Source organism: Phalacrocorax carbo, chromosome 1, assembly GCF_963921805.1.
Source record: "Phalacrocorax carbo chromosome 1, bPhaCar2.1, whole genome shotgun sequence".
Classification (NCBI taxonomy): Eukaryota; Metazoa; Chordata; class Aves; order Suliformes; family Phalacrocoracidae; genus Phalacrocorax; species Phalacrocorax carbo.
In genome coordinates, this window is record NC_087513.1 from 100,814,266 (window position 1) to 100,838,280 (window position 24,015).

Below are 24,015 nucleotides of genomic sequence, written 5' to 3' on the forward strand. Positions count from 1 at the left end.
GAAGACAGTAAGTGATTTTGTATTAATGCTGCCCTTGATAGTCTGTTATTAGTATAAAAAGCTGATGATTTAACATAAGAAACACCTGAAGCCACAAAGCACCACCTTTGATGAAGCAACTGGTCAGCTACTGAATAATCTGTTCCTAGCTTGCTCGTCAGGCTTGTTACCAACTCTAACACAATTATTGCAATATGCTCAGTGCCTGAAATGGAAACAAGTCAGACACAAAACAGGGACTTTGTGGCCTGGATGTAACTTCTTTTCTTGTTCCTTAGGCTAACAATGCCTGTCTGGACGTCATTGGTGGCAGAGACGTGCCCGGGGCCAAAGTCGCGCTCTGGGCAGAACATGGGAAGGACAGGCAAAAGTGGAGACTCAATGAGGATGGAACCATTAGTTCGTACCTCAGCGACCAGCTGGTGCTTGATATCAAAGGTATTTTAAAAAAAAAAACACACACTAAACCTCACATGGTCTAAGTGCATTTTTGATGGAGGTTCATTGCCATATTCCAGTGCTTTTTGTACTTATGGTTAAATACGGAATCCTGTCTTTCCTGTTAGGTTTATGTCCAGTTGCTTGACAGTGGGACAACAACAACAGGGCAGGGGGAAACCTTACTCATTTGATCCCAGAGGTTTATTTTGATCAGATCAACTGTTCTACTTGAGGGACTTCCGTAGTGCTGAGGGCAGGAAATGCAAGTTATAGGAGTCCTTCTATGGTGGCACTGCCTCGCTGGAGAACGCCTGTTCCTCTCACATGACTTGTTCAAGCCATGCTGCTGGCGCTAGGGTTTTATCCTTCGGGAAAGGCAGTGGGGCAGCGACTGCAGGGCCCAGTGAGGAGGCTGGGGGCTCTGTGGTGCCATCTCCTCTGATGAAAGGTCTGAGTAAATGAATGGATGGCCTAACACCCCTGCAGGGCTTCCAGAGCAGGGCGAGGGCCCATCCCACAGGTGAGGTCATCAACTTTCAATGAATGTCCTACTGGCCCATACACATCTGACCTCTGCAGCTCAAACTTACTGATAATGCATTCTCAGCCCCACAATGTGGAACTAATGGAGCATTCCTGGCTTCCAGAACTAAGGAGTTTAACCACCATTAATAAGTCATAACTAGTTAAAAGCCATTAAATGCAGCTGGTAATACTCATGGCAACTCAGAGCATGAGAAAGCTGTGCTGCCCAGGTTACTGCAAAATATAATGCTGAAGGCTGGGGTGGCGACATACCACTTGATAGCTCTTTAGAACACTTATTTCTTTTAGCAGCTTTTTATTCATGGCCTAATGATAAAAAAAGGCACTGTCATTTCTATGCTACGTGTATTCAAAAGAAAGTAATTTTATTTTAAAGGCTTCCTAAGGTGGTGGTTGAAATGGATGTGCTACACCAAATAATCTCACGTGAATCTGTGTGTTTCTACTATGGCGCTATGTGCCTCAAAAATCTGGGCACGTGGCAGCTCAGGATCTGCCAGAAGCAAAATCTCTTTAGAGGTGCTGTTTCTATGCACAAAGGTACATGGGAGGAATCTGGTTTGTGGTATATTCTGTTTCCTAACTAACAGAGCTCTGTGGGGCCTGATAAGCTGGCAAGCGACTGTTTGAAGGAGACAAAGACACAGAGGCGGTGGGGTGGACATCAGCCCCCTACCTCGTGGAACTTCATTTTTCAGCTAATTTTCCTACTTGGTCACACTTCTTAAAGATTACGCATAGACTTTTCTGAGCATTTCTTTTTAAACTATTTCCTTCATGATTTTGTTTTGTTTTTAAGGAGGAAATTATTATGACAAGAATCACATCATTATGAATCAGCCGAAAGATGACAAACATTCACAAAAATGGGATATTGAAATATTGTGAGTAAACATACTGCACAGATGGACCTTGTGCGGGTTATTAAGGCCTAGAGGGAGGGAAAAAAAACCCCAAACTACTGAAGTCACATACCACTGGAACCTTAAGCCAGCAGCTTCTCTCTGCTTTCCTTCATACCAAGCACCAACTCCTAAAAAAAAAACCCGAATTTTGCCCAGATCTGGAAGATGCAAGTTTGAGCTAATGTTTTTCTGCAAGGAAGCTGATTCTTTAGAGGTAGCTCCTATGAAAGTCACTATTGCTCCTCATCTGAAATATTGAACGTAATTGCAAAAATCTAGGCATAAGTTTTGCAGAAGATGAACTGCAAGAGCTAATATGGGAAAGGCTCTTTAGAAACATTGTCTTTACCTTCCTCTCAAAAATGGATGGATGCTCACTGAAGAATTAATGCACTGAGCTTGAAAGAGGTTGAGCTGGACTTTTATCTCCCATGTGAAACTGTGTAGGCTCCAAGCCATCGTGAAGCTCAGATGCTATAGATTTCGTTCATAAAGACAACATTGAACTGGAGTTACCAGCTCAGCATGTGAAATGGGGCAGCAGAGAAAGCGTGACTTTCACCCCCCTCATGTTAAAGGTAGGCCGGTGTCTTCATTTCTTTTAACAATACTGAATTTCCAGATTCAGGAACTGGTTTGACGGACACACGACCTGTTTCCAGCCCATGAAACTCTGAGTTATCACTGAAGGTCACCTTTAACACAGAGCCTTATGTGCATGTATCAAGAGAGTAAAGGGTCCTGGGTCACACCAGGCTTCTGCAAGGGCTAGCTGCATTTAGAGCAGTAATGATTTTAACTCTAGCTGTATCTCATTTTGCTGTATATAGATTAATTTAATACAATGTAATTTGGTCTTGCAACCATGTCTTCCTTCAAAAAATAATTCACCCTAGTATGTATTTTCAAAGGTTTGAGCAGCTCACATTTCAAGGCTTGCTTAATGTTAAAAGACCAGCGTGACTGCATGTTAACATTACCGTGGCTCGTCAACAGCACGTACATCTTATCCTAAAGGCTTTCAGCACTATGCAGCCAGCCTACCTAGCTATCACTTGAGACAGAGCGAGCTGAATCCCTTATCGGACTGCAGTTGGTGCAGACCTGAAAAGCAAGTTCCTCACCCAGCACTGGCAAACACAGAAGGAACTCCAGACATTTGTAGGGCTGCAAACCCTGGACGTGGAAGAGAAGTCCCTTAGATCACTGGTAACTTCATTTGATTTCAGCGTCACTAAATTAATCTACTTCCATCAAAAATGTAATTTTTTGTTTTCCTTATTTGTATATCCAGGGTATGAATTTCAATAACTCTTTAAAGAGTTCAGGTTAGCTGAAGACTGGTATTTTACTTTACAAAAGCTGTAACTATTCCAGTTGTACATTCAAACAGGATTCATCCCCAAACCATCAAAACCACATAACCCTAACTTTGCCACAGAAATAAAACATATGGATGTCTATTTTTATATGAAATGGAGTTCTGTACAGTACTATTTAAAAAAAAACTATCTACTTGCACTTACTATTTTACATTCTAAAATTATCATAAATCTAGGTGACAGATCTTCAAATAGATGTATGTATTTTTCCAACTGAAGCCCTTGGTTTAGCTTTTGTATGAAAGGCAGCATATCAAGTGTTCTGCATCTGACTTGCTTTCCATGTGAAATTTTAAAAGCCTGTGTAAAAAGTTCGAGTCTTTTAACCCAAGAATGACTAAATCTTATTTGGTGTGTCAGTGTTATACACCAAAGCAAAGTGGGCTTTTGTACTTAAGAGATCTTGAATGTAAAATGCTAAGCATGTATATTTTAACTGTATAAAACTTTTTTAGGAGGAACATTTTGCTTGTTGGTTTCTTTTTAAACAAACTAAGGACAACAACAGGTTTTAGCAGATGTGAAGCACATTCCTGTAAAGCATTTCCTTTCAAATGGGGAAAAAAAGGGATAAGTGTATTGAATATGTGACACTGCTGTTAAGTGTTAGTTTGCGTGTTAAACATCGATGTTCAAGTATTAACTGCGCTACTCCCATCAAAACCCACTCAAGCGAGCATTAAAGATAGAGTCCAGTTGCAGGTTTGGGTTACTTTTACACTAAATTGGTGCTGGAGGAGGTAGAGGTTAAGTACTATTACTTGTTGATTCCAGAGGAGGCAGTATCTGAGAGGAAGGAGGTCTTCTCAGGCAGTCTTACACCTTTGGGAAACAACATGTACAGCTTTTCTTCTCTTGGAGCAAACACACAGAACAAAGGTGTTTTCTTGCTGGTGATCTTTACGAAGGAAAAAGCAAGGTGATAGTTTTTGCCCAAGGTCCTGGAGCCTGCTCCACATATACCTTTGGATGTCCTTCACATCACGGCATATGGCCAGAGGATGGGGGATGGATACCACAGCGCTGCTGCTACTGTGAGTGACTTCACCCACCCACAGCCGTGGAGCTGTGGCACATTAGACAACGAGCAGCTTACCTGTTTCTCTTGATGCCTGTTTTCCTAAAGCTTAAGGAAGGAAAAGTAACACTTGGCACCAGAAAAGTAGCAAAGTATGTATCTTGCAGTGCTTTGTTGGACAGCAATACAAACCAAAGGCTGGATGGATAAAAAAGTAATTTAATAAGCCTTTCTCTCAAGAGATTCTTAATGGCTAGAAATACTGCTTACAGGAGAGCTTATTCACAAAAGCATCAAAGAACCTCTATAAGACATTCAGTCCATAGAGACAAGGCAAGGTTTTCTTTTTCTTCATCTGAGACAAGGTTAAGCTCTTTCACGGAAACAGTGCTGCTACTCCAGATCTGCTTCAGTGCATCCAAGTATGACAAAGGGAACCGCAGTCCATGCGTCTGCTGGGGGGGAAGAATTAAAAAAAAAGAAAAATCTTTCAGCGAAGCACAATGTCTCTTATGACACAATAGTGTGTTAGGCTGTAGGTTCTGATCAGCAGGTAGCTCCTTTTTTCCACATCATGCTGGTATTTCTGAGCGCATGCTCCAAAAGGTGCGGTATTATCCTGCCACCTTTCTTAGAGAAATAGAACATGCAAGAGACTTCAGCTAGCACACTGTGTGAGGGAGGCAGGCTTACGGTGCATGGCTTCCTCATGTGGTTTCCACACTGAAGAATGAAGTAACTTCAAATTTATACTCTTGCCTAACCCTACCCATTATTTTTGGATGGTCATATATGTTTTATCTGGCACATGCAGCCTTTGGATGTAGTTTAACAGAACCACAGAGACCCTCCATTACCGTGGCTGGAGTCTACAAGGGCAGGATGATATGCTCTCGGCTATGCACTTATTGGACACGTGCCAGCGTGCAACCTCAGTATTCTCTACTCCAGAGGACCAATGAGATTTACCTTAACAGGTAAAGTAGCTGCCAAGCAGAAAGCCTTGCTGAGACAAGAACGGGCTGTGTTCTGTTTTGGCTCTACGGTATATTTGTGCAGACCTGTATTTAACTGTTTCACAGACCTAAGCTAGAGCATCTTACTAGCATAAAGGGGAACAAAAAGTTGCAAAGCTCACAGCCACCCTCCAGGAGTAGTTATGATTTGAGCGAAAGCAGTGTATGCACTGAGTAAGGCTGCAGCTGGTTGGTCTCCATTCTTATTAACAACATAAAAAGTTCCCTCCTTACATTTCAGTAAAAGAGCTGGCTCCCAATGCTGACCCACCCCACCATAGAATTACTGCCCTTATCTTGCAGTATGTTCCCATGGATATAGAATCAAACATGGCTTCAACATGGCATAAGCATGCTGCAGAGGCACAGTGATCCCTGCTACCACTGAGCCTGCACTAGCATGGCCAGTAGCAGTAATAAAGGATGTGCTAAAGGACACAGCACTAAGAGACGCTTGTAGCTGCTCCAGTAGCTTTGCTAGCTTGGCCATAAGGCACCTGCAGGAAAGAGTGTTAATATCTGCAACATTTAATTAAGCATGAGATTACATTACTTAGCTCTACTATTAACTGCCTCTCTGTTGTAGCCTCAGCTAATCCAGTTACATAGTGCCTGGGCAGAAATGCTTCAGGTGCTGAGGAATACAGCAGAGCCCAGGCCCCTGCCACCATCAAAGTCCAGCTCTTCTAATGCAGCAAAACCCATCATGGCAATGTCGCTTTTGTTGTGTGTTTGTGGGAACAAACCTGTGATGCCCCTTCCTCACTAGCAGCATCATCATCTGTCCCCATCATGTGAGTTTCCCTCCTGTTCTTCAAAGAATGATACACATAAACCATATCTCTGCGAATTTCATCCTAAAAGACAGCAGGAAGAAAACAGTTACATGAGAGTCATACCTCACATTCCTCTCACTCAAATGACAATGTTAGCCCCTTAATTCTGGAGTCTACTGTTACATCAGTGAAAACCATTCACGTTCCTAACTGTATGATCCACCAGCCAGCTATTACAGCAATAAGGGAGCCTCCAAGCCATCTTTGGAAATTTATTTACAACATCTGTGAGTCTAGTAGTGGCAGTATTAAGGCAGAACTGATGCTGTATAGGAAACACGCCATTTAAGGTGCACCTCCTGAAAGGTCCTAATGAAGGAGTGCACATCAATAAAGTTCCATTCTGATACTGATCTGGCTCTTAAAAATCATATGCCTGTTATCATTCCTTGGTCAAAGCTGTGCAAACCAGTTCAGAGCTCTGTGGGCAGGTCTCACACCGAATCTGTGGACACTAGTCTTGAATGTGTGCTGTCATTCAGGGTTTAGCTGTATGACATCAGAAGGTGAGGCAGCAACAAAAAATATAAAAGTTTCTAAAGCCTTTCCAGTCTTACAGCAATATGGACAAACAAAATGGAGAGGAAAAAGAAAATTATGGTATGTTTTTCTTGGAGGGAAACATTTTACTCATTTTAAAAAAAATGTACAAGACAGTCTGTCGTGTTTGCCACTCACACACACTTTTTTTTAATGAACACAACAAAGAGCACTTGTACAAGTTCATGCTAATAAAGCCTCATAGCTAAGAAGCAGTCTGAACACAAGATAATCCAAGATGCCTGCATCTATTTTGTGGAACAACTTACTTACTTAGTAGTGCTACTGGTGCCCACTTAGGTACAAAGATTACTTGGAAGTGAAGACTAAATGCAACCACAGTCAGCAGCAGCTGCAACCAAGAGAATTCCCTCTCTTGAGAGAACCCATTTTTATAACTTATTCATGTGCTTAACTACAAATAAAAATTTAAAAAATCCATTAGCAAGAGCTATGGCAGCCACTTAGCTGCTGTAATGATCCCATCTAATGTCAGATAAAAGCCATGCACCTACCATGCAGAATCACAGACTAAATTTTCTTCTGTAGCTCTTCTCCAGAAGGCAAGAACGGCCCATGTTACTGCTCAACAACCACCCCATCTTCATCTCCTAACAAACCCTAATGGTGGGCAGGATCCAGCTAAGGATAACTGCACGACCCTCTTAGGCCAATACAACGGAGCAACACATCACACACCTCACCCAACCCCACCCTGCCACCCCAAGCATACGAGGGTGGCTTCATTATACGTACAGCATTCTCTTGATCTGGTTCCACTGTAACGATAGCATGATCCCTAAACTGCAGTCTGATTTTGCTATCTATTTTTGGCAATTTCCCACCTAAGAAAAATAAATTCTCCATTAGAAAGGAAAGAAACCAGACAAACAGTGCAAACTGAGCCCTCTGTGCACCACCCACTCTCTTGTGGGTAGGTTATTTTTTTGTTCATGTATGTTCCAACACCCACATGTTCTCAAACATGGGGTGGAGGGGAGATTTTTTTTTTATTATTTTTTCAATTTTCTCACCTTCACGGTCTACCGAGAGCTGTAATAGCAAGCTAGAGCATAAGGACACAGTCTACCAGTTAAACATTTTCAGTACAGAGTAGTTATTAAAGCTGCCAATTTCAGTCTTTATTTCACTCTAAGAGAGATGCGTCACCTCTTCCACTAGACACAGGGAATTAACCAACTGAGGCGTACAAATGCACACAGAGCCTGGCACACCATGACGCCAATGCCAGACTACATAATCCTTGTCTACCATAAAACAGCAAAATCATAAGAAGCAGAGTTAGCACGAGCTCTACCATCACATCAGCCAGTTTTGGTAACTTCAAAATCTACCTGGAGTCAAAGGATCAGAGTCGTATCCCAAGCAAGGTGGCAACCGGTTCATAATGAAATCCTTCTTCATGTCAGATGATCTCAGTTCTCTGGTGTTTTCCAGATGGTCTGCAAGCCTCCTCAAAAGGCCACTCAGTTTTTTTGTCGAGTCAGCTATGTCCACCTGCTAAATATTCACAGAGTTGCTCGCATATGAATTCAAGCTAAACAGACCAGCCTAAAGAGGTGTAGTAAAGCCATAAAAATCTGGATGTTCCTCTCTCCTTTGCAAAGTGTAACGTTTACTCCCAAAACAACAAAATTAGTTTCTTTTACACATTCCCACAAACTGTTCATACACCAAAGCTGATGCTTGCTTTCCCTCACTCTGGCGTACTTGCAGTGCTAAAGGACTTGCAAGTGTAGCTGAACGAGAGACCTGTTCCTTCTGCATGCTGATGAGCTGATCAGCACCACAACTGGGCTACCATAAAGAGGCCACAGAACAACTCACAGCTTTGCCTGCTTGGCCTGACAGGAACTATGCCTGTCTGACAGCTCCAAAGCAAATGTCATTACTTTTAGAAGGAAACAAGACATACAAGGACACTGTGATGTGAAAAAAGACAGTGCAATGACCTAGGCAGTGCTTCAGCTGGAGCAAACCTCAGAACAGTCATCCTGAAGTCTTCAAAAGAAGTAGGTGTGCTGCTAGACAAGGTAATGCCACTGCACTGAGCTTGCAGAGCAGATCAACAAGACACATGCTTGCCTCAGTGCTGAAGCTTCAGCTGGACGCACTATTATTCCCTTAGTCCCACCTACTTACCATAAGCAGTTGCCTTGGTATGCTTGTCCGCAGCGCCACATCTTCTTTTGCCGTATCAAACACAAGGCCAGGAATCGCATCCAGTAAGAAATCTCCCCAAGAGCTGAAGGACCGGAAGAAAGGAAAACAAAAAAAAAGAAAAAAAAAAAATCACTAAAATAGTTGCACTGAAATGAAACAGACAACTGACGTCCAGGGCGGGAAACGTAGCGCTCCAATTCCAAATCTGCTTTGTGCCTTTGGCCCTTCCATTACCACTCTACAGTCTCGTGCAATAACTCTCTCATCTCAACTGGGTGTGCGTCCTCACTAGCTTCACGTCAGTGGCACTCCTACAGAGGGAAGGAACTGGCTTGAGAAGGGTCCAGTTTGTCCTGATTCAGATGCTTGCCCTTTACCAGTGGATTCAGCTTAAAGCTGACCTCAGCGAATGATGAAATTCCTACTGGGGCCATTATTAGCCAACTGCACACACATATGGCCTCACTGCACACAATGAGGTTGTGCCATTTAACATACTTTTGAGACACTTATATTGAAGGAGGAAATGTACCCAGGGTTATCAAATCCAATGTGGCATCAGTTTTTAGCTTTGCTACAGACTTAACTGACCCCAAGAAAAAAACCCCTATGTGTCTTTACAGGGATTTTAATTATACCTAACAGGTACCTTGTAGGTGCCTTGTTTGTGTTAAATCCCATTCTTAACCTACATACTTTAAAAAAAAAAAACAGGTATTTGATCTCTGTGTTTCTGTTCCCCAATTGTAAGAATAAACTAGAGGAGAGGAGGGAGGACTACTGCCTGTACCTTCTTTGCCTGGCTTGAATCAACCTCATCAGGAAGAGGCATGCCGCTCCCGCACAAGTGCTGTCCTGTCCACGTGTGACCTCCCTCCCTACCACATCCGCAGAGGCTGCTTTAATGGGCGATCACCAGGGCAAGCGCCCAGCATCCAAGGCTGCCAGCAGACTCCCACCCAGCTGGGGCAGGCGGCAGAGCAGGGCCTGTCCTCCAACATATGCCTCACCCTCTGCTCTTGCTCTCCCTCAGCACTCCCTGTTTTCAGCACTGATCTCTAGACAGTACCTTAGTTTTTAAAAAAGTGTGACTTTTTATAGGCTCTTTTACATTTTTGTTACCATCTCCACTCAAGTGTTCCACTGTCTGCTACACACTGGGAGGGATGGACTCTGGATGATCAATAGAATGAGACACTGCTTTCTTACTGCTTCCCTTCTCTTGCCCCCACCCTCCATCTGCCAGCAACTATCTTCAGCTACTCGCTGCTTTTCCAAACTGCCCTGCTTATAATGAACTGCCCCACATGCATTTCTATGCCTGCTGGGATGGCAGGGGAACCATCCTCCAGCACACAGAGTCGTCCCTTTTGTCTTGGTGCCTAAACCCCCCTGAAAGTGCCATCTCCACCAACACTTCCTCCCTCCCCAGCTCCTTCTGCACATGCCACTTCCAGCGTGGTCACCTGGAGTCCAAACATCCTCCACAATAAGGACAGCTACTTTCAAGGAGTTCTCTTCAATTTTCCAGGGAAATGTTTCCAGACCATACTTTCATCCACGAGCCAAATCAAAATAACAGCCTGTATCAGGACTGCTGCTTATTTTCCTGTGCTTGCTGAAAGCAGGTGCAGAGGCAGGCTTCATTTACACTTCATTACCAATAACCTTAATGGGTGATGATTCCACTTTTTATCCTTAGAAGAACAGCACTCTCCAAGATTTTCCTTTCCGCACTCCAACACAAGTGCCCAGGGAACATGCTCCCCAACAGCATTGCTTCTCAAGTAACTCACTGGACTGGCACTTGGCTTACGCTGCCACAGAGAAACTGCACTGACTCCACACAATGCCTGTCAGGTCTCCCCTGTTATAAGGAACCAAATTCTTGTCTCCCCAGCATTACGTGACCAGTAACTCTGTACGGATCAAGCTGGACAAACCCTGTTCTGTGCATAAAGGAGGACTCCTGTACACCAGTCTACAACATCACTCCAGCCCAGCCTCTATCAACAAACCGAACACCCACTTATTGTAGTGTCACTCTTCTGTCTGCTCAGTTCACTAAACCAGGCGTGAGAGAAGCACCAGGTCAACACAAGGAAGCGGTGGGACAAAAAAAGCCGTGGGGAGGGAGGAGGAGCAGGACATCTCTTTGGAGGCTACTCACTGCTGATCACCGTGAATGTGCCATCAAACTTGCCAAAGCAGCTCAGTGCTAATATTACCTTCTGCCTAACAAAGGAAGTCAAACACTCTTTGCAACAGCAGTCAATGCTTACAGAAAATAGCTTTTTTTTCATTCCTTCTGAATAAAAGAATAGATCATGAGTGTCAATTAACATAAAAGTTGGCTTCAGCTGATTAAGACTTACACCTTTGAGCGGCTTCATCTTAAGCCTCTCTCCAACTTGGAGGACTTGCCACATTAAGAGTTACCAGCAGCACTGACATCCTGGTCTTCCAGAATGGTCCAGCTGGTGGTTACAGATTCATCTTACAATCATCTAGAATATGCCCAAACTTGTTCTGTCCTGTTTTGTGGCTAACAGAAATCCTTTCCAGTTACTAACCCAGGCCAATGACTCCAAACCCAGCACCTGAGAGGCTGATTAGGCGGCAGCAGCATTTCCCTGTGTGATGACAATGTTTCAGTGGGCTCAAGGATCAAGTGTGTGTCAAAGGAAATCTAACTTGCACACACAGGGAGGGAGATGAAAAACACAGGTAAGTAGAAAATATTTGCGAAGGAAGAATTTGCAGCGAGTCTGTCAGAACAGGTCTGGGTGAGTATCAAATGCAGGAGAAAACATGATGAAAGGAGTAACTTGTGACTCCTCATCTGGGTTATGAAATGTATGGTAACTTCAGCCACTGGTGAGAGGCTTTTAAACCCAACAGTGAGTTCGCAGTTGTAACATTACCTTCCACATTAAACTCTACAGCTGGTAAATAATAAAATAACCAATTAAAAAGCAATCAAGCTTGCTGAATGAAAACCTGGTAAACAGGCTGCTTCAAACAACAAGAGTCTCGCTCCCCGCCCTTCACCAAAACTTCAGTTACTGCTACCTGAACGCTACCTTAGCTTCTGTTACTAAGAGCAGGGCACATACATAACAGTGGGGTGCCTACCTATATTCCATGTCACCACACCTCTGGGGGGAAGGCGACATGCCCTATCCCTGTATTATTCACAGAAAAACAGACCACACACAGGCTAAATAGAATGAACAAGGAAAAGAGCTAAGCAGAGCTCATTACAAGGCGGTTTTTTAAGAAACCAGTCATCACTTCTTTGAAACATTGGTTTCAGGTCTATACTATTCACGCACATCATCTGGCAAAGAAAGCCATTTTCAGAAAAGCCACGCTAAGAAAAAGAAGTAAAGAATAATTACTTGTTTTGGTAGGTACTGATGGTCACGTGTGTAGAATAGGAGATCCCAAGAGGAGTGTCAGCTTGGTGGATAGTCCCTCTTGGGAAGTACAGTAAGTCACCTGGCTGCAAGAAAATGAAAGAGAATCGATATATTTAGGGCACCTGGTCAAACCTTATTGTAGTCAAGAAGAGAAAATAGAGAAAATACTCTCTGAGCAGACAGACTGACAACATATTTTTTAAAGTCACAAAATAGAGATCCTCCATTGTACACTTGAATTAGATAAAATAAAGAACTCTAAGCCAGAAGTCTGTTTGATAACTTAAACTTTCCAGCTTACTGTCAATATTTACTATACACCCGTCTGAAAACAGGAAGCAAGCTTTTATCATTATAGACATACACACCCCAACTCAGCTGCATAAAGGGGACAAAGAAGGAGCTGAGAGAAACCTGACAGTACAGCAGGCTAGCAGAGAAGCAGTGCAATGTGAATTTGGTCACATTGCATCAGAAGAAAAGGCCAGTATTCCACAAGAAAAGCCAACTACTCTATAAAGATGGTAAGCTGTTATGATACTGTTGTCTGAAATTTTCAGCTAAAACGCTTAAAAAAACAAGTACAACCTTCCTCCTCCCTATCTTTCTTCTCACCTATCTAAATTAAATCTCCACACTGATAAAAACTTAGATTAGGAAAGTCATGGTAAGAGAAGTGCAAAGCACACAAAATTGCCTCCAAGACGGAAAAATCAGTTTACTTATGCCTTCTCCTATAAACATCTACATAGTTCAATAGCATAGTCAAAGAGAAAATTAATAACCTAACAATAATGACATTTGATTCCATTTTAAATTTACCATTCCTTAAATTTTGTCACATCACCTACTTCTAACAGCCTACTGAACTAGCACAGATATTTTTCAAGTGAATACTACTTGATTTTTCACTGAATTGAAAGGTCTCTTTCGATAATGAGGCTTCACAGGACTTGGCAAGGTCAAGTCTCTTCATCCATTTATAACAAGCTGTAAAGCATCACAGATCAGCTATGCACAATTTACTTGTTCTGAAGCAAGCCTCTCTCTGCCACTAATAAACTGCCTTCCTTACCAGTGTAGGGACTACACGAACCAACTAAGAGTAATTTGAATTCTCTTCATTTGCTACATTTCACATCCCCAGCAAAAAAAATCTGGAAGGAGGGTCATGTAGGGGAAGGGCAAGAGCCCTGAACACCTACCAGAGTGATGACAAACTAGTCTGCAAAGGAAATTATTTCATGCTGTAGCACCCCATGCCTACTACTAGGAAGCAGGGATTGTGATGTTTCAAAGCAGCCTTTGCTGCAAAGTCCAACACTTATTCATCTTAACTGCTGGGCACTCACATGTTGATGTGACTTTCACATGAGCCAGCAAGCACAGCACTCTTCAATTAAAACAATCAGAATCTTCAGAGACTCCAGGTGGAAACACCCAGACTGGGGCAGGACAGAGCATTTGACAAGAGACAACGCGGAACTGATCACTTTGCTGCCTTCTAACTTCCGAGTTGGAGGAAGAAGGGGCGGAAAAGGGAGAAGTACCAGCAAATCAAATGGAAAATCATAGATGGAGAAGGCTAGATAGCCAGCTACCAAATAAGCTGTGCTTGACAAGCCAGCCACGGCCACAGCCTGGTGCAGTTCACCAAGACACACTGCAGCTTGCAACCTTATACACAAAACAGTGTGCCTTTGCTCTCAGTCAGCTACCAGTTTTTGGTGGGAAATGAGAACACCACCAGTATAGTCTCTGACTGGTCCATTTGTTCTAAACTGCCCAAGGATGGCAGACAGCAGACAGAAATGCAAAAAAAGAGAAAGGAAATATTCTAGGAAGATGTTTAGGGAGAAAATAAGTTATCTGACAGCATCCCTGTCAGAGACGGCTCCAGACAGACAACCAGAATCTGACAGCAGCCACCCAGAAGAAACAGGTCATGGGAAATTAAGAACAGCAAACAGAATAAATTAAAAACTTAGATAATTTTTAAGCCATTTTCAAAGGCTGGTAGTTTCACTCCACTAATGTCAGTCAAACGGCTTGTAGAATACATCATTATTTCATAAAAATTAAAGGCATTGAAGTTCAGCCCAAAATGTTCCAGAAATTAAAAAGGGAATTGTACTTTACATCACCCAATACATCATGACCATTGAATATTACCATCAGTCAAACCACACAGCTAGCGATGCCAGTATCATATCCAATATGTCATACTACTCCTAAACTACCTACACCCAAAGGCAGGTCTGAACACCAGGAAGAGCAGAGACCTTGCAAAGAGAGCCCCTGAGACAGGGCGGAGAAACTAATGAGTCTTCCGACACAAAGCAGCCCCGTCTGCTGGATAAATAACACACGTCAGAAGCACAAGCACGTGTAACTGAATGGGACAAGTACCAGATGCCCTGCTGTCAAAGGAGCTGCATTCATTAACCTTCATGAAATGATCTTTTTTACTTCAAGTAACCAAAAAAACCAGCCAAACACTTGATTTTCAGGTTTGGAAAAAGAAAAAACAATTAATACAACAAGATAATGTGGGTTTAGTTCATGCTTTTGTTTATCAGCCAAGGATTAATATTTAAATCTAATTCACCAGAACAGTGACAACCTTCGGTAAAGCAGTAAGTCTTAGTGCATAAAAGGAACAGCCTGATCGATTACAAACAGCATGTAAAAGCATAAAAATGTTTCATAATCATATATAAACCCAACGGTTCTTCTGCACACAACTCCACAAACATGATCCAGGAGTCAGCGTACCCAACTTGGAGAATTTCCAGAAATAACTGGTTTCTTGGTCCATTGTTTAAATACTAAAGCAAAGGATACCTTTGAAAAAGGATAAGTTAGACAACTATCACCCCAATTTCTCATGCTCACAGTGTTTTGTGTGCCAACCCTCCCCTCTGTTTCACAACCACGATCATTCAGAATACTGTCTTCAAGAAATGGACGATTTTAAACATGATTACTTTTCTAGCAACCATAGCGCAGACCAGGTAAAGCAATTCAATTATATTACCTTTAATACGAATTCATGTGTGGGATTCCCAATCCTATCTTCTGATTCAACGTTATATTCCCGAGCTAAATGCACTGTTGGTTTATAGAGTCGCCAATGCTTCTCGCCTTCTAGCTGAAGGATAAACACCTGCAAAAGACCATAAATCCAAATGCATAAGGCAGCCTTGCTGCCCCTCATACATCCAATTGATCAGAAATTTTAAGCCATCTTCTTACTTGGAAAGTCTGTGGAACCGTGTCAGAAACCAGGGATAGAAAGCAAACAAGTGACACAGGTTGCTTTTCTGACAATAAGAAACAGATTTCACCTTCCCTGCACTCACCTACTCCACAGCATGGCAAATAGGATTCCTCTCACATTAATTCTTAGATGTCTACAACGCAGAAGTTTACATTTGAACTATTTCTTTAGGCTCTACTTAACAGAGAGAAGAGTTGTGAAGGGTGATCTCTTTCATCCTACGATAGGCATTTGGAAATCCCCGTTTCTCTACAGGCACTTAAATACGTGCTAGACAACTGACTTGATATTTTGAATATCTGTGTGGCAGACACTACTTTCAGGTGAGAGAGGCCTTATCACCATTCACTGACAAAGACAGCATCAGAAACATCTAGGGGATGCTGTGAGCTGGGACTTGATGACATATGCCAGAACACACAGGTTGTGGGGCTGCTGAACAACAAGCATAAGGAAAATGAAACTCCAGATGTATTTAATGGAAGTAAAAAAAAAAAAAAAAAAAAAGGCAAAAAGTACATATAATGGGGATTTCTAGTTTGGTTTAAGTGGGATAGCCCAACTTTTTTTTTTTTTAAAATTCAGTGTCAATTTGAATGTTTCTTTTAGAAGCTAATTTAAAATACATTTGGACCACAGGACATCATCGTACCAGAAACTTTTTAAAAACAGTAGGGTCAGCATATGGGAACCATCACAACCAGTCTGCTTCCACTGTCCAGTTGAAAAAAGAACGAATAAGGATTTGAAGTAAAGGAAAAAGGACTGCTAGATTCTTGGGGGTCTAAATGAAGGAAAAATGGAAAAAAGGTGTGAGAAAGCTTCTGCAGCTGGGAAAACAAATTCTCTTTTAATCTAATGAAGGTACTGGTCTGGAAAGCAGAGTTTACATGATATCACTGTTTGCTATTACTACTAGTACTTTACAGTTAAATTATATAGGAAAAACAACTCTAAAGGAACACTTGCAACTAATTACCATAAGTTTTCAGTGAAAAATAAACATTCCTCCATAATAAGTTATTTGGGAGGGGAAGGGGAGCTCACGTACAGGTATCCACTGCCACTAGCAAAAGCCCACGCACAGTTTCACAGACAAGGTTGTGCTGTCCTACCTCAACATCATCGTAGTGAGGGGGAAGGCCCTGTGACCCCTGGGGAGTAATGTAAACATTCGACCCAACCAGAGACCCGAAGTAGCACTCCAGTTTCTCCTGAATCTTCCACAGTTCCTCCTTTAAAAAGAAAGGATGCCGTTACTACTGAAGAGCTCAGCCAAGCCAGGCTGCCACCCAGCCCACGGCTTCCCCATCGCTTGGGAGGTTTTTCTAGTGAATGATCACATCCCCCCAGGGAGACAGAGGCTGGGAAGGCAGATGCTCTGTATGAGTGTTCCTACTGAAAGCAAGCGCTGTAGATGCAAAGGAGATGTGCCACAAAGGTAATCAGTCAGCCAGTAAGTCTGGTGCCCCAACACAGCATTGATGTTTCTTCTCTTCCCCATGACATTTTCAGGCTGCAAAATCAAGGCTAGAAAGAGGAAAATACACCACCCATCATCCCACAAACAGCAAAACATCTTAAGACAATAAACACGTGCAGGACTTGCATGATACAGGCTAGCATCAAAGAGAGCACACAAAGGTTAGAGACCTTTTTCCAGTGACTCCAATTGTTTGGGCACATTCAAGAACAAACTTTTTCATCCACATCTAACACGAGACAGACGATGCACCAAGGGATGACTCTCAAATCAGAACATGCCAGCCATCAGAGCTGCACAAGCGCAACTTCAATCAGAATTTATGCAAGTTCAGTTCAAGTTCTAGATTTTGGCATAAGCCACACAACATTTCAACTTCACCTGCAGATGCCACTGGCCATTAGAGCTACACTCAAACTAAGATCAGCCAGTCACACTACAGTTGGGACTCAGCTGTGTATTTGGGTCCTTACACTTCACAAATAAATTGTGTTGACACCATGGGACAAAAAAGGACTACCTAAATCTAAGTACCTTTAAGCATCTGTCCCCTTTACACAACTGTGCGCATGCCACTGCCTCATTCTCAAGACATGACGACTGCAAAAGCATCAAAACGAACAAAAGAGGGAGAGTGCTCACTAAAATGTGGTGCACCACTTCTGTGGTGCAATTCAAAGCCAATCCATTGATGAGAACAGAGGAGTGACGGAAATATTTTATGCGGTTTGACATCTTGCCCTCCATTCAAGGAACGCAGTACAAAAGCCCCTATTTGCACAAGGAAACAGTGGGGCAGAAGGGATAATTTAAGCAGACGCAGTTGAATAATCATCAGTTTTGTGCATTTAGTTTTTTCTAAACTTTTATGACAAAGCAAATTTTTTAAAAGGAATGCTTAATGTTAGAACACAAATCAGATTTTGTTCTTATGGCAGAGCACTGGAACATGATGGGCAGTGCAAAAGTACAAACCATGTTTTAATTAACACAGCTTATGTATAGATTTCAGCAGGTCATCGATGTCAGCTACTTCCCCTGGATTTACTGGGGGCAGAGATGAAGCTATGTCTAGTATACTCAAGCAAAGTATATCACATTATAAAACATGCATCAATTATATTCAGTGAAACAATCCAACCTTGAATCTCTGAGGCTGATGAAACTGTATTGTTGCCTTTTTCTGGTCAAAATCCTTCTTCAGCTGCATGTAATTCACTTTGCCTTCTTTATTTAAAACTTTTTTTTTTCCATTCACACATCTGCAGATATTTATATCCCGGCCATAGTATAAGCCTTGGCTGCACAGTTCCTTCAAATCCGACAACTGGAACAGGGACTGGTAGTAAGCAGCCAGCAGGGGATCATTTCTCTGCACAAGCAGTGGCTTTTGCTCCCAATACTCCCTGAAAAACATATCTTGTTTGATGGGAGAGATCAAGCTTCCGAAAAGGCTGTCTGGGCTCCCAAAACTCATGACTGATGGAGAACAAGCTGCTTCCACCTTTGCTCGTTTACACTGTGCCTGCATCTCTTTTCCCATTTCAGCATGCTTCCCTCCTTTCTTGGGCATGTTACTGTTGAAGAGGAGAGAGAACAAAAACAGTCAACCAGCAACACAATTCCCAAAGCTCACAGGCCCAGGGCAGCTCCGCTTGCCTTCTCTAGTGGGATATAAGAATACACTGGAAACTGCTCTGCTCCCAGATGCTCGCTATTTCCTCCAAGCAGCAGAAACAGGAAAGCCCACGGCAGACCTCTAATCCTCTCTCAAACCTCAGTAAACTCCAAAGGGCTCTACCGGGAGCCGTTGCTCACAGAAGCTCAAATCCCACAGCTGGGTTTATACTAAAAAACGCACGATAAAACCCAATGGCCACACAACAGATCTTTACAAAAGCAGGAATCCACACACAGAAATAATGTGTGGTAGACTGGTCTTCTGCAGCAAGACCTGCAAATTATTAAAAAATTAACTCAGCTTTAAGAGATTTAATGGTAACGTGCAAAGGGGGTGGAGAGAGGGGACAGGATCAGAAAACTTGTACCCCACTACACTTCCTTGAAATGCATTAACACCAGGGAAAAAAAGCACAGCAAAGACTTCCCAATGACTTTCCAGGCAGAGCATGATGGAGGAGGATGCATGGCATTTCAGGTGCAGAATCCAACCAACTGAACACCGGGGGTGGGGTGGTGCACAGTTAAGTAAGCCTCTCCTTTCAAGCTGGCTTTATCTTCAATTATCAAGCTGTCTTTATCTTAATCCACAAGTTTTCTCACTTTTAGTCTTCCAGTTCTCTCCCCCATCCCACCAGCGGGGACTAAGCGAGTGGCTGGGTGGTGCTCAGTTGTCAGCTGGGGTTAAACCACGACCAGTTGGCAGGAGGGTGACAGCAGCTTCCAAAGAAAAAGAAAAGCCAAGAGCAGACTCCCCTGTAAGTAGAGCAGGTCTCAGGCCCTGGGAACAATTTCATGCTAAATTTTGTGGCAGTGCCTGGCATCTAGTGATGCTCACCACGCAGTGACAGTAGCCCACATGTCAGTCTCTGTCAGGGTCTCCATACTGCATCTTGAATGGCCAGGTTTAGCAAAATTAAGTTTACAGAACGGGAAACATTGTTAGGTCTTTCTGTTGATGCTCTGCAATTACACCAAAACCTAAAATTATCAGTTCTACTTCCGTCTCCGCAGAGCTCTCAAACTTTGTGGCTTAAGTAGAGTAAAAAGAATTCTTTCACCAAAGTGCAGACATTTCATTTTAAAGTCGGAAGTAATTCACTTTGTTTTTCCAGGTAGATAATATGTTCATATATCATTATGTAAAAATAAAGAAGTTAATTCACAAAGGGTTTATCTGCCAAACTCTCAGGAAAGTTAAGGCAAAAAAAAAAAAATATCAAGAAATGGTAGGTGTAACACGATAGCATGTGCAGACATACTTGCATTAACTTTAAGTTTGCACCAGCATTTCACCCCCCAGAGTAGCCCAGAGAGCCAAAGCCTGCCTGAGGAGCTGAATTAAGTACCCTGACAACGAGCTAGCACCAAGCCCTGTAGCATCACAGCTCACCTGCTAGGTCTGGGTTGGCCAACTCAAAACTGACTTGGGGCATGTCTGAGCAAGTTAGTGAAGCCAACGCATGAGGAGTTAGAGCATGCTGATGCTTCATTTGTAAGTTAAAATGGCAGCTTTATTCTCAAAAGTAAACGCTCCCATTTATTAAGATCCTTTTACTTACACAGACCCCTTATCCTGAAACTTAAGACTCCAGTTCTGGTTTTTGCACACAGTACTAAGTTCTCCTGTGCAGCAGTATGCAGGACATCCTCGCTGCTCCACTAGCTCCCAGGCAGAGTGTTTCATCAGCAGTTCCACTAACAGCCTGTACCTCTGCAGTAACCTGCAGTCACCTTAGTCCTGCAGGAGGGAATCCATATCACCACCTTCCTGAGATGGACATCTGCAGCTGCAGCAAGCTACAGTTCTCTATGAGGCAAGGGAAATGCTTAAAAAAAGACTGAAAATTAGTTCCCAGTTGCTATCAACATCTAAAGATGCTGCCAGCAGTGAGACCTAGAACTGACATCCCCAAATGTCAGCAACACAAAGGAAACAGAGCCTGAACTGCCAGTTTTGAATCCCAAACCTAAATCCATCGTATCAACCTCTCAGCTCACTCGTATTGTATTTAACAAAGTTAAATTGATATATGTACTACTCACAGAATGTGGCTTCATTTACACAATATGGTGTTTGGTAGTGTTTTGTTTGTCATTACAGCTGTAGAACCACAGAATGGTTTGGGTTGGAAAAGACCTTTAAAGGCCATCTAGTTCCAACACCCTACTATGGGCAGGGACATCTTCCACAAGATCAGACTGCTCAAAGCCTGAGCCAACCTGACCTTGAACACTCCGATGATGGGACATCCATGACTTCAAGGCAACATCTTCCAATGTCTCACCACCCTCATCAGGAAAAGTTTCCTCCTTGCATCTAATTTAAACCTACCCTATTTCACTTTAAAACCATTGTCCCTCATCCTGTCACTACAGGCCCTTGTAAAAAGTCTCTCTCCATCTTTCTAAGCCCACCTGAAGTACTGAAAGGCCACAATATGGCCTCTCCACAGCCTTCTCTTCCCCAGGCTGAACAACCCCAACTCTCTCAGCCTGGCCTAGCAGGAGAGGTGCGCCAGCCCTCAGCTCATTTTTGTGGCCGCTCTCTGGACCTGCTCTAACAGCTCCACGTCCTTGTGTTGGGGGGTCCAGAGCTGGACACAGCACTCCAGGTGGGGTCTCACCAGAGCAGAGCAGAGGGGCAGAATCATCTCCCTCGACCTGCTGGCCACAGTGCTTTTAATACAGCCCAGGACACAGTTGGCTTCTGGGCTGCGAGCGCATGTTGCCAGCTCACATCCAGCTTTTCATCCACCAGAACCCCCCAAGTCCTTCTCCACAAGGCTAGACAAAAAAAACAACAGCAACAGAATGAACCTGTTTCTGCTTCAGACAGAAACAGGTGTTTCCCACCAGTATTTTTCAGCTCACACACCAGATGTACCTGCTTACGAGTTCAGGCCCGTACACTGGCCCAGCAACTGCAGGGGGACCCAGCTCCCTCCTAAGCAATGGAAGATGACCACGCTGAGGCCACTGCTCCCCCCTCCCCGCGCTGCTTTTACTTTTTCCCGAAGGGAAAAACGCAGAAATCGGTGCTCCTGGTCCGCAACGGGCAGCGCCCCTTACCCCCACCCCGCCTCACAGGGGCTGCCGGGAGGGGGCCCAGCCAGTGACACCGGCCGCGCTCCGCCGCGGCGGGGCCCCGATGTAAGGAGCCCTGGGGCGGGGGCGCCGTGCCTCAGCCGCTGCGGCTCCCTCGAGGCCCCGGAGGGCCAGCCAGGAGGCCGCCGGGCCCGGCGCTGCCACCCCCGCACCCCGGGGCGCCTTCCCCTGCGTCCCAGAGGATCGCCCAGCCCGGCGGTTGGCCCCTTCCTCCCGCCGCCACCAGCTCCCTCTTTCCCCCGCCCCAAAGGGCTCCTCTTCCCCCACAGACCCGGGGCTCGCCCCCCGCGGGCGCACTCACTCGGGCCGCAGGGGGCCGGGCCAGCGACGGCGATCAGCGGCCGGGAGGAAACGGCGAGGGAGCCGGGGCGGGCTGCGTGAGGCGGGAGGAGACGCGGGGTGGAAGCGGCAGGCCGCCGCGCAGAGTGCCACGGGAGGCGGCGTTTCCGGGCGCGGCCGGAGCCGCCCCGTTCACCTGGCGGCGGGGCCGAGGCTCGTCCCGGGGGAGCCGGCAGCGGGGAGCCGGCGCCGAGCCGGCCGGGAGCGGCGAGGGGCGATGCGTCGTGCCCTGGGCCGGGACGCCCCGGCGCTCCCCCGGCGCCCCGCAGGCCTCGGCTGTGGGAGCGGGTCCGGCGCTCCCGCCTCCGGCCCCTGGCTGCCAGCAGCGGATGGGGCCCTGCGCGTGGAGAAACAGGCCCTGCAACGGTTCGCGTTTCGGCAAGGCTTGCTGAGGGCAAAGAAGGAGGCATCTAGTAAGATGTCGAGCAGGAACAACGTGCACTGGGTTCAGCCAGCAACGGTGTTTCACGCCGTTTAATCTCGCTTAGTGGAGAGAATGCGATGTCAACCTTTTTAATTCCAAACGGCAAGTTTTAAAGCGATCACTGCTTGAAAACATAATCGATGCAAGAAATGTTTCTTCTTCATCTACCCAAGTTTTTAGTGTGTGTGTGTGAGAGAGAAAAACACCCCCTTTTTTTTTAAACCAATAGGAAATTGATTAAATTACGAGATACAAATTAAAACCTTGTGGTTATTTGTATAAAGTTTTACTTCACACGCACAAAAGCGTCTGGGCTTTATCTGCATTATATTTTTCCCAACGAAAATCTTGTTCCAGAGCCCCTCTGAGGCTCCCTCAGAGAAATCTTTGGAACCCTCACCAAGCATATGAAAGCTTCTATAAATATTTTTAGTTAACTTTATTAAAGACGCCTGTTAATGCTATAATTTACATTAGCTGAAAGACATGAGGAAAATTGTTAAGTGGGTTTTGCTAAAGTTCGTTCTTGTGTACTGATAGCTTGAAGCATACAAAGCAGGACTGCCAGCAAAAGGTGAATTTTAGAAACCTCGGCAGCTTTACAGTGCGTGGCTAATGTAAGTAGAAAGTTATCCTGGGCATAAGTTAGTTACTAGAAGGACCTTTCAATGACAGATAAGAGAGGGGGCTGTGTTTTATAAACAGCTTGCAGAGGGGAAATAATAGAGCCTTTCACATGTAAAATACCAGATCAAATCCCTCCCTCTATGGAAAATAGTATTGCAGTCCTGTTCCTCCTTGCCCGTGGTTGCTATTCAAGCAGTACCGACTCCTGTTCCCCTGGCACTAACTGGATCTTTTGGAATAAGCATTACGCGATTCCAGCGGGTTCTGCGTTCATGAGTGCATCCAGCAAACTGCTACATACTGAAGAGAGAAACTGGCAAAATATAATACACAGAAAAACGGGATGGAGGAAAGAGGGCGGCAAATACCGCTCATCCTGCTCAGTCCTTGTTCCTTTACCACCTGGACCACCTTGGTCACCTACTGACCAAGACATTGTGGCTGCTTGATCATGAAATACAGATTAATGAGCCTGTGGATGGGTTACCAGGAGAGAGATTTTGCCAGGCGTGAACCTAAGGTTATGCTAATTGTACAAATGTGGACAAATGAGTAAAATCTAACTTTCTCTACAAAGCATTTTCTTTCATTGGGCTGTGACTTTTGAAGAAAAAGACGACATTCTCTACTTTCTGTTCTGACTCAGTTCATCACGACATCACTCAACATTCAGGACGCTTTGCAAAATTTATAACTTGTGACTATTTTAGTGTGAACACTCACCAATAGTTTGGATATTCAAAGGCGTACATTTTTGTAGGTCTCTGAAAACCGGGTCAGTGGC

At 44.2% G+C, this 24,015-nt stretch overlaps 2 protein-coding genes across 6 annotated transcripts in view; one reads left to right on the top strand and one right to left on the bottom strand.

Annotated features, from left to right (window-relative positions):
* The window catches only part of CRYBG3 (crystallin beta-gamma domain containing 3), a 94,699-nt gene extending 90,964 nt beyond the window's left edge, over window positions 1-3,735 (top strand). Inside the window, exons 21-22 of the mRNA XM_064468797.1 lie at window positions 279-438; window positions 1,787-3,735. Coding sequence (XP_064324867.1) covers window positions 279-438; window positions 1,787-1,875 — 249 coding nt within the window. The 3' untranslated portion in view covers window positions 1,876-3,735. The remainder of the gene's footprint in view (window positions 1-278; window positions 439-1,786) is intronic.
* Window positions 3,736-4,495: 760 nt separating this feature from the next.
* Window positions 4,496-22,456, bottom strand: RIOX2 (ribosomal oxygenase 2). Of its 5 annotated transcripts, XM_064468837.1 has the most exons (11): window positions 22,143-22,456; window positions 19,572-19,696; window positions 18,195-18,630; window positions 16,686-16,805; window positions 15,328-15,456; window positions 12,270-12,373; window positions 8,848-8,950; window positions 8,040-8,205; window positions 7,441-7,529; window positions 6,055-6,165; window positions 4,496-4,747 (listed from the first exon to the last, which is right to left on the bottom strand). In XM_064468837.1, the coding sequence occupies exons 2-11, from the start codon at window positions 19,616-19,618 to the stop codon at window positions 4,586-4,588; spliced, it is 1,467 nt and encodes a 488-aa protein (XP_064324907.1). In that variant the 5' UTR covers window positions 19,619-19,696; window positions 22,143-22,456; the 3' UTR covers window positions 4,496-4,585. The 5 variants fall into 5 exon arrangements, with proteins under 5 accessions (XP_064324907.1, XP_064324925.1, XP_064324898.1 ...); XM_064468855.1 differs by lacking the exon at window positions 19,572-19,696 and having other exon boundaries at window positions 22,143-22,455; XM_064468828.1 differs by lacking the exons at window positions 19,572-19,696; window positions 22,143-22,456 and adding an exon at window positions 20,296-20,451.
* Window positions 22,457-24,015: the final 1,559 nt, after the last annotated feature.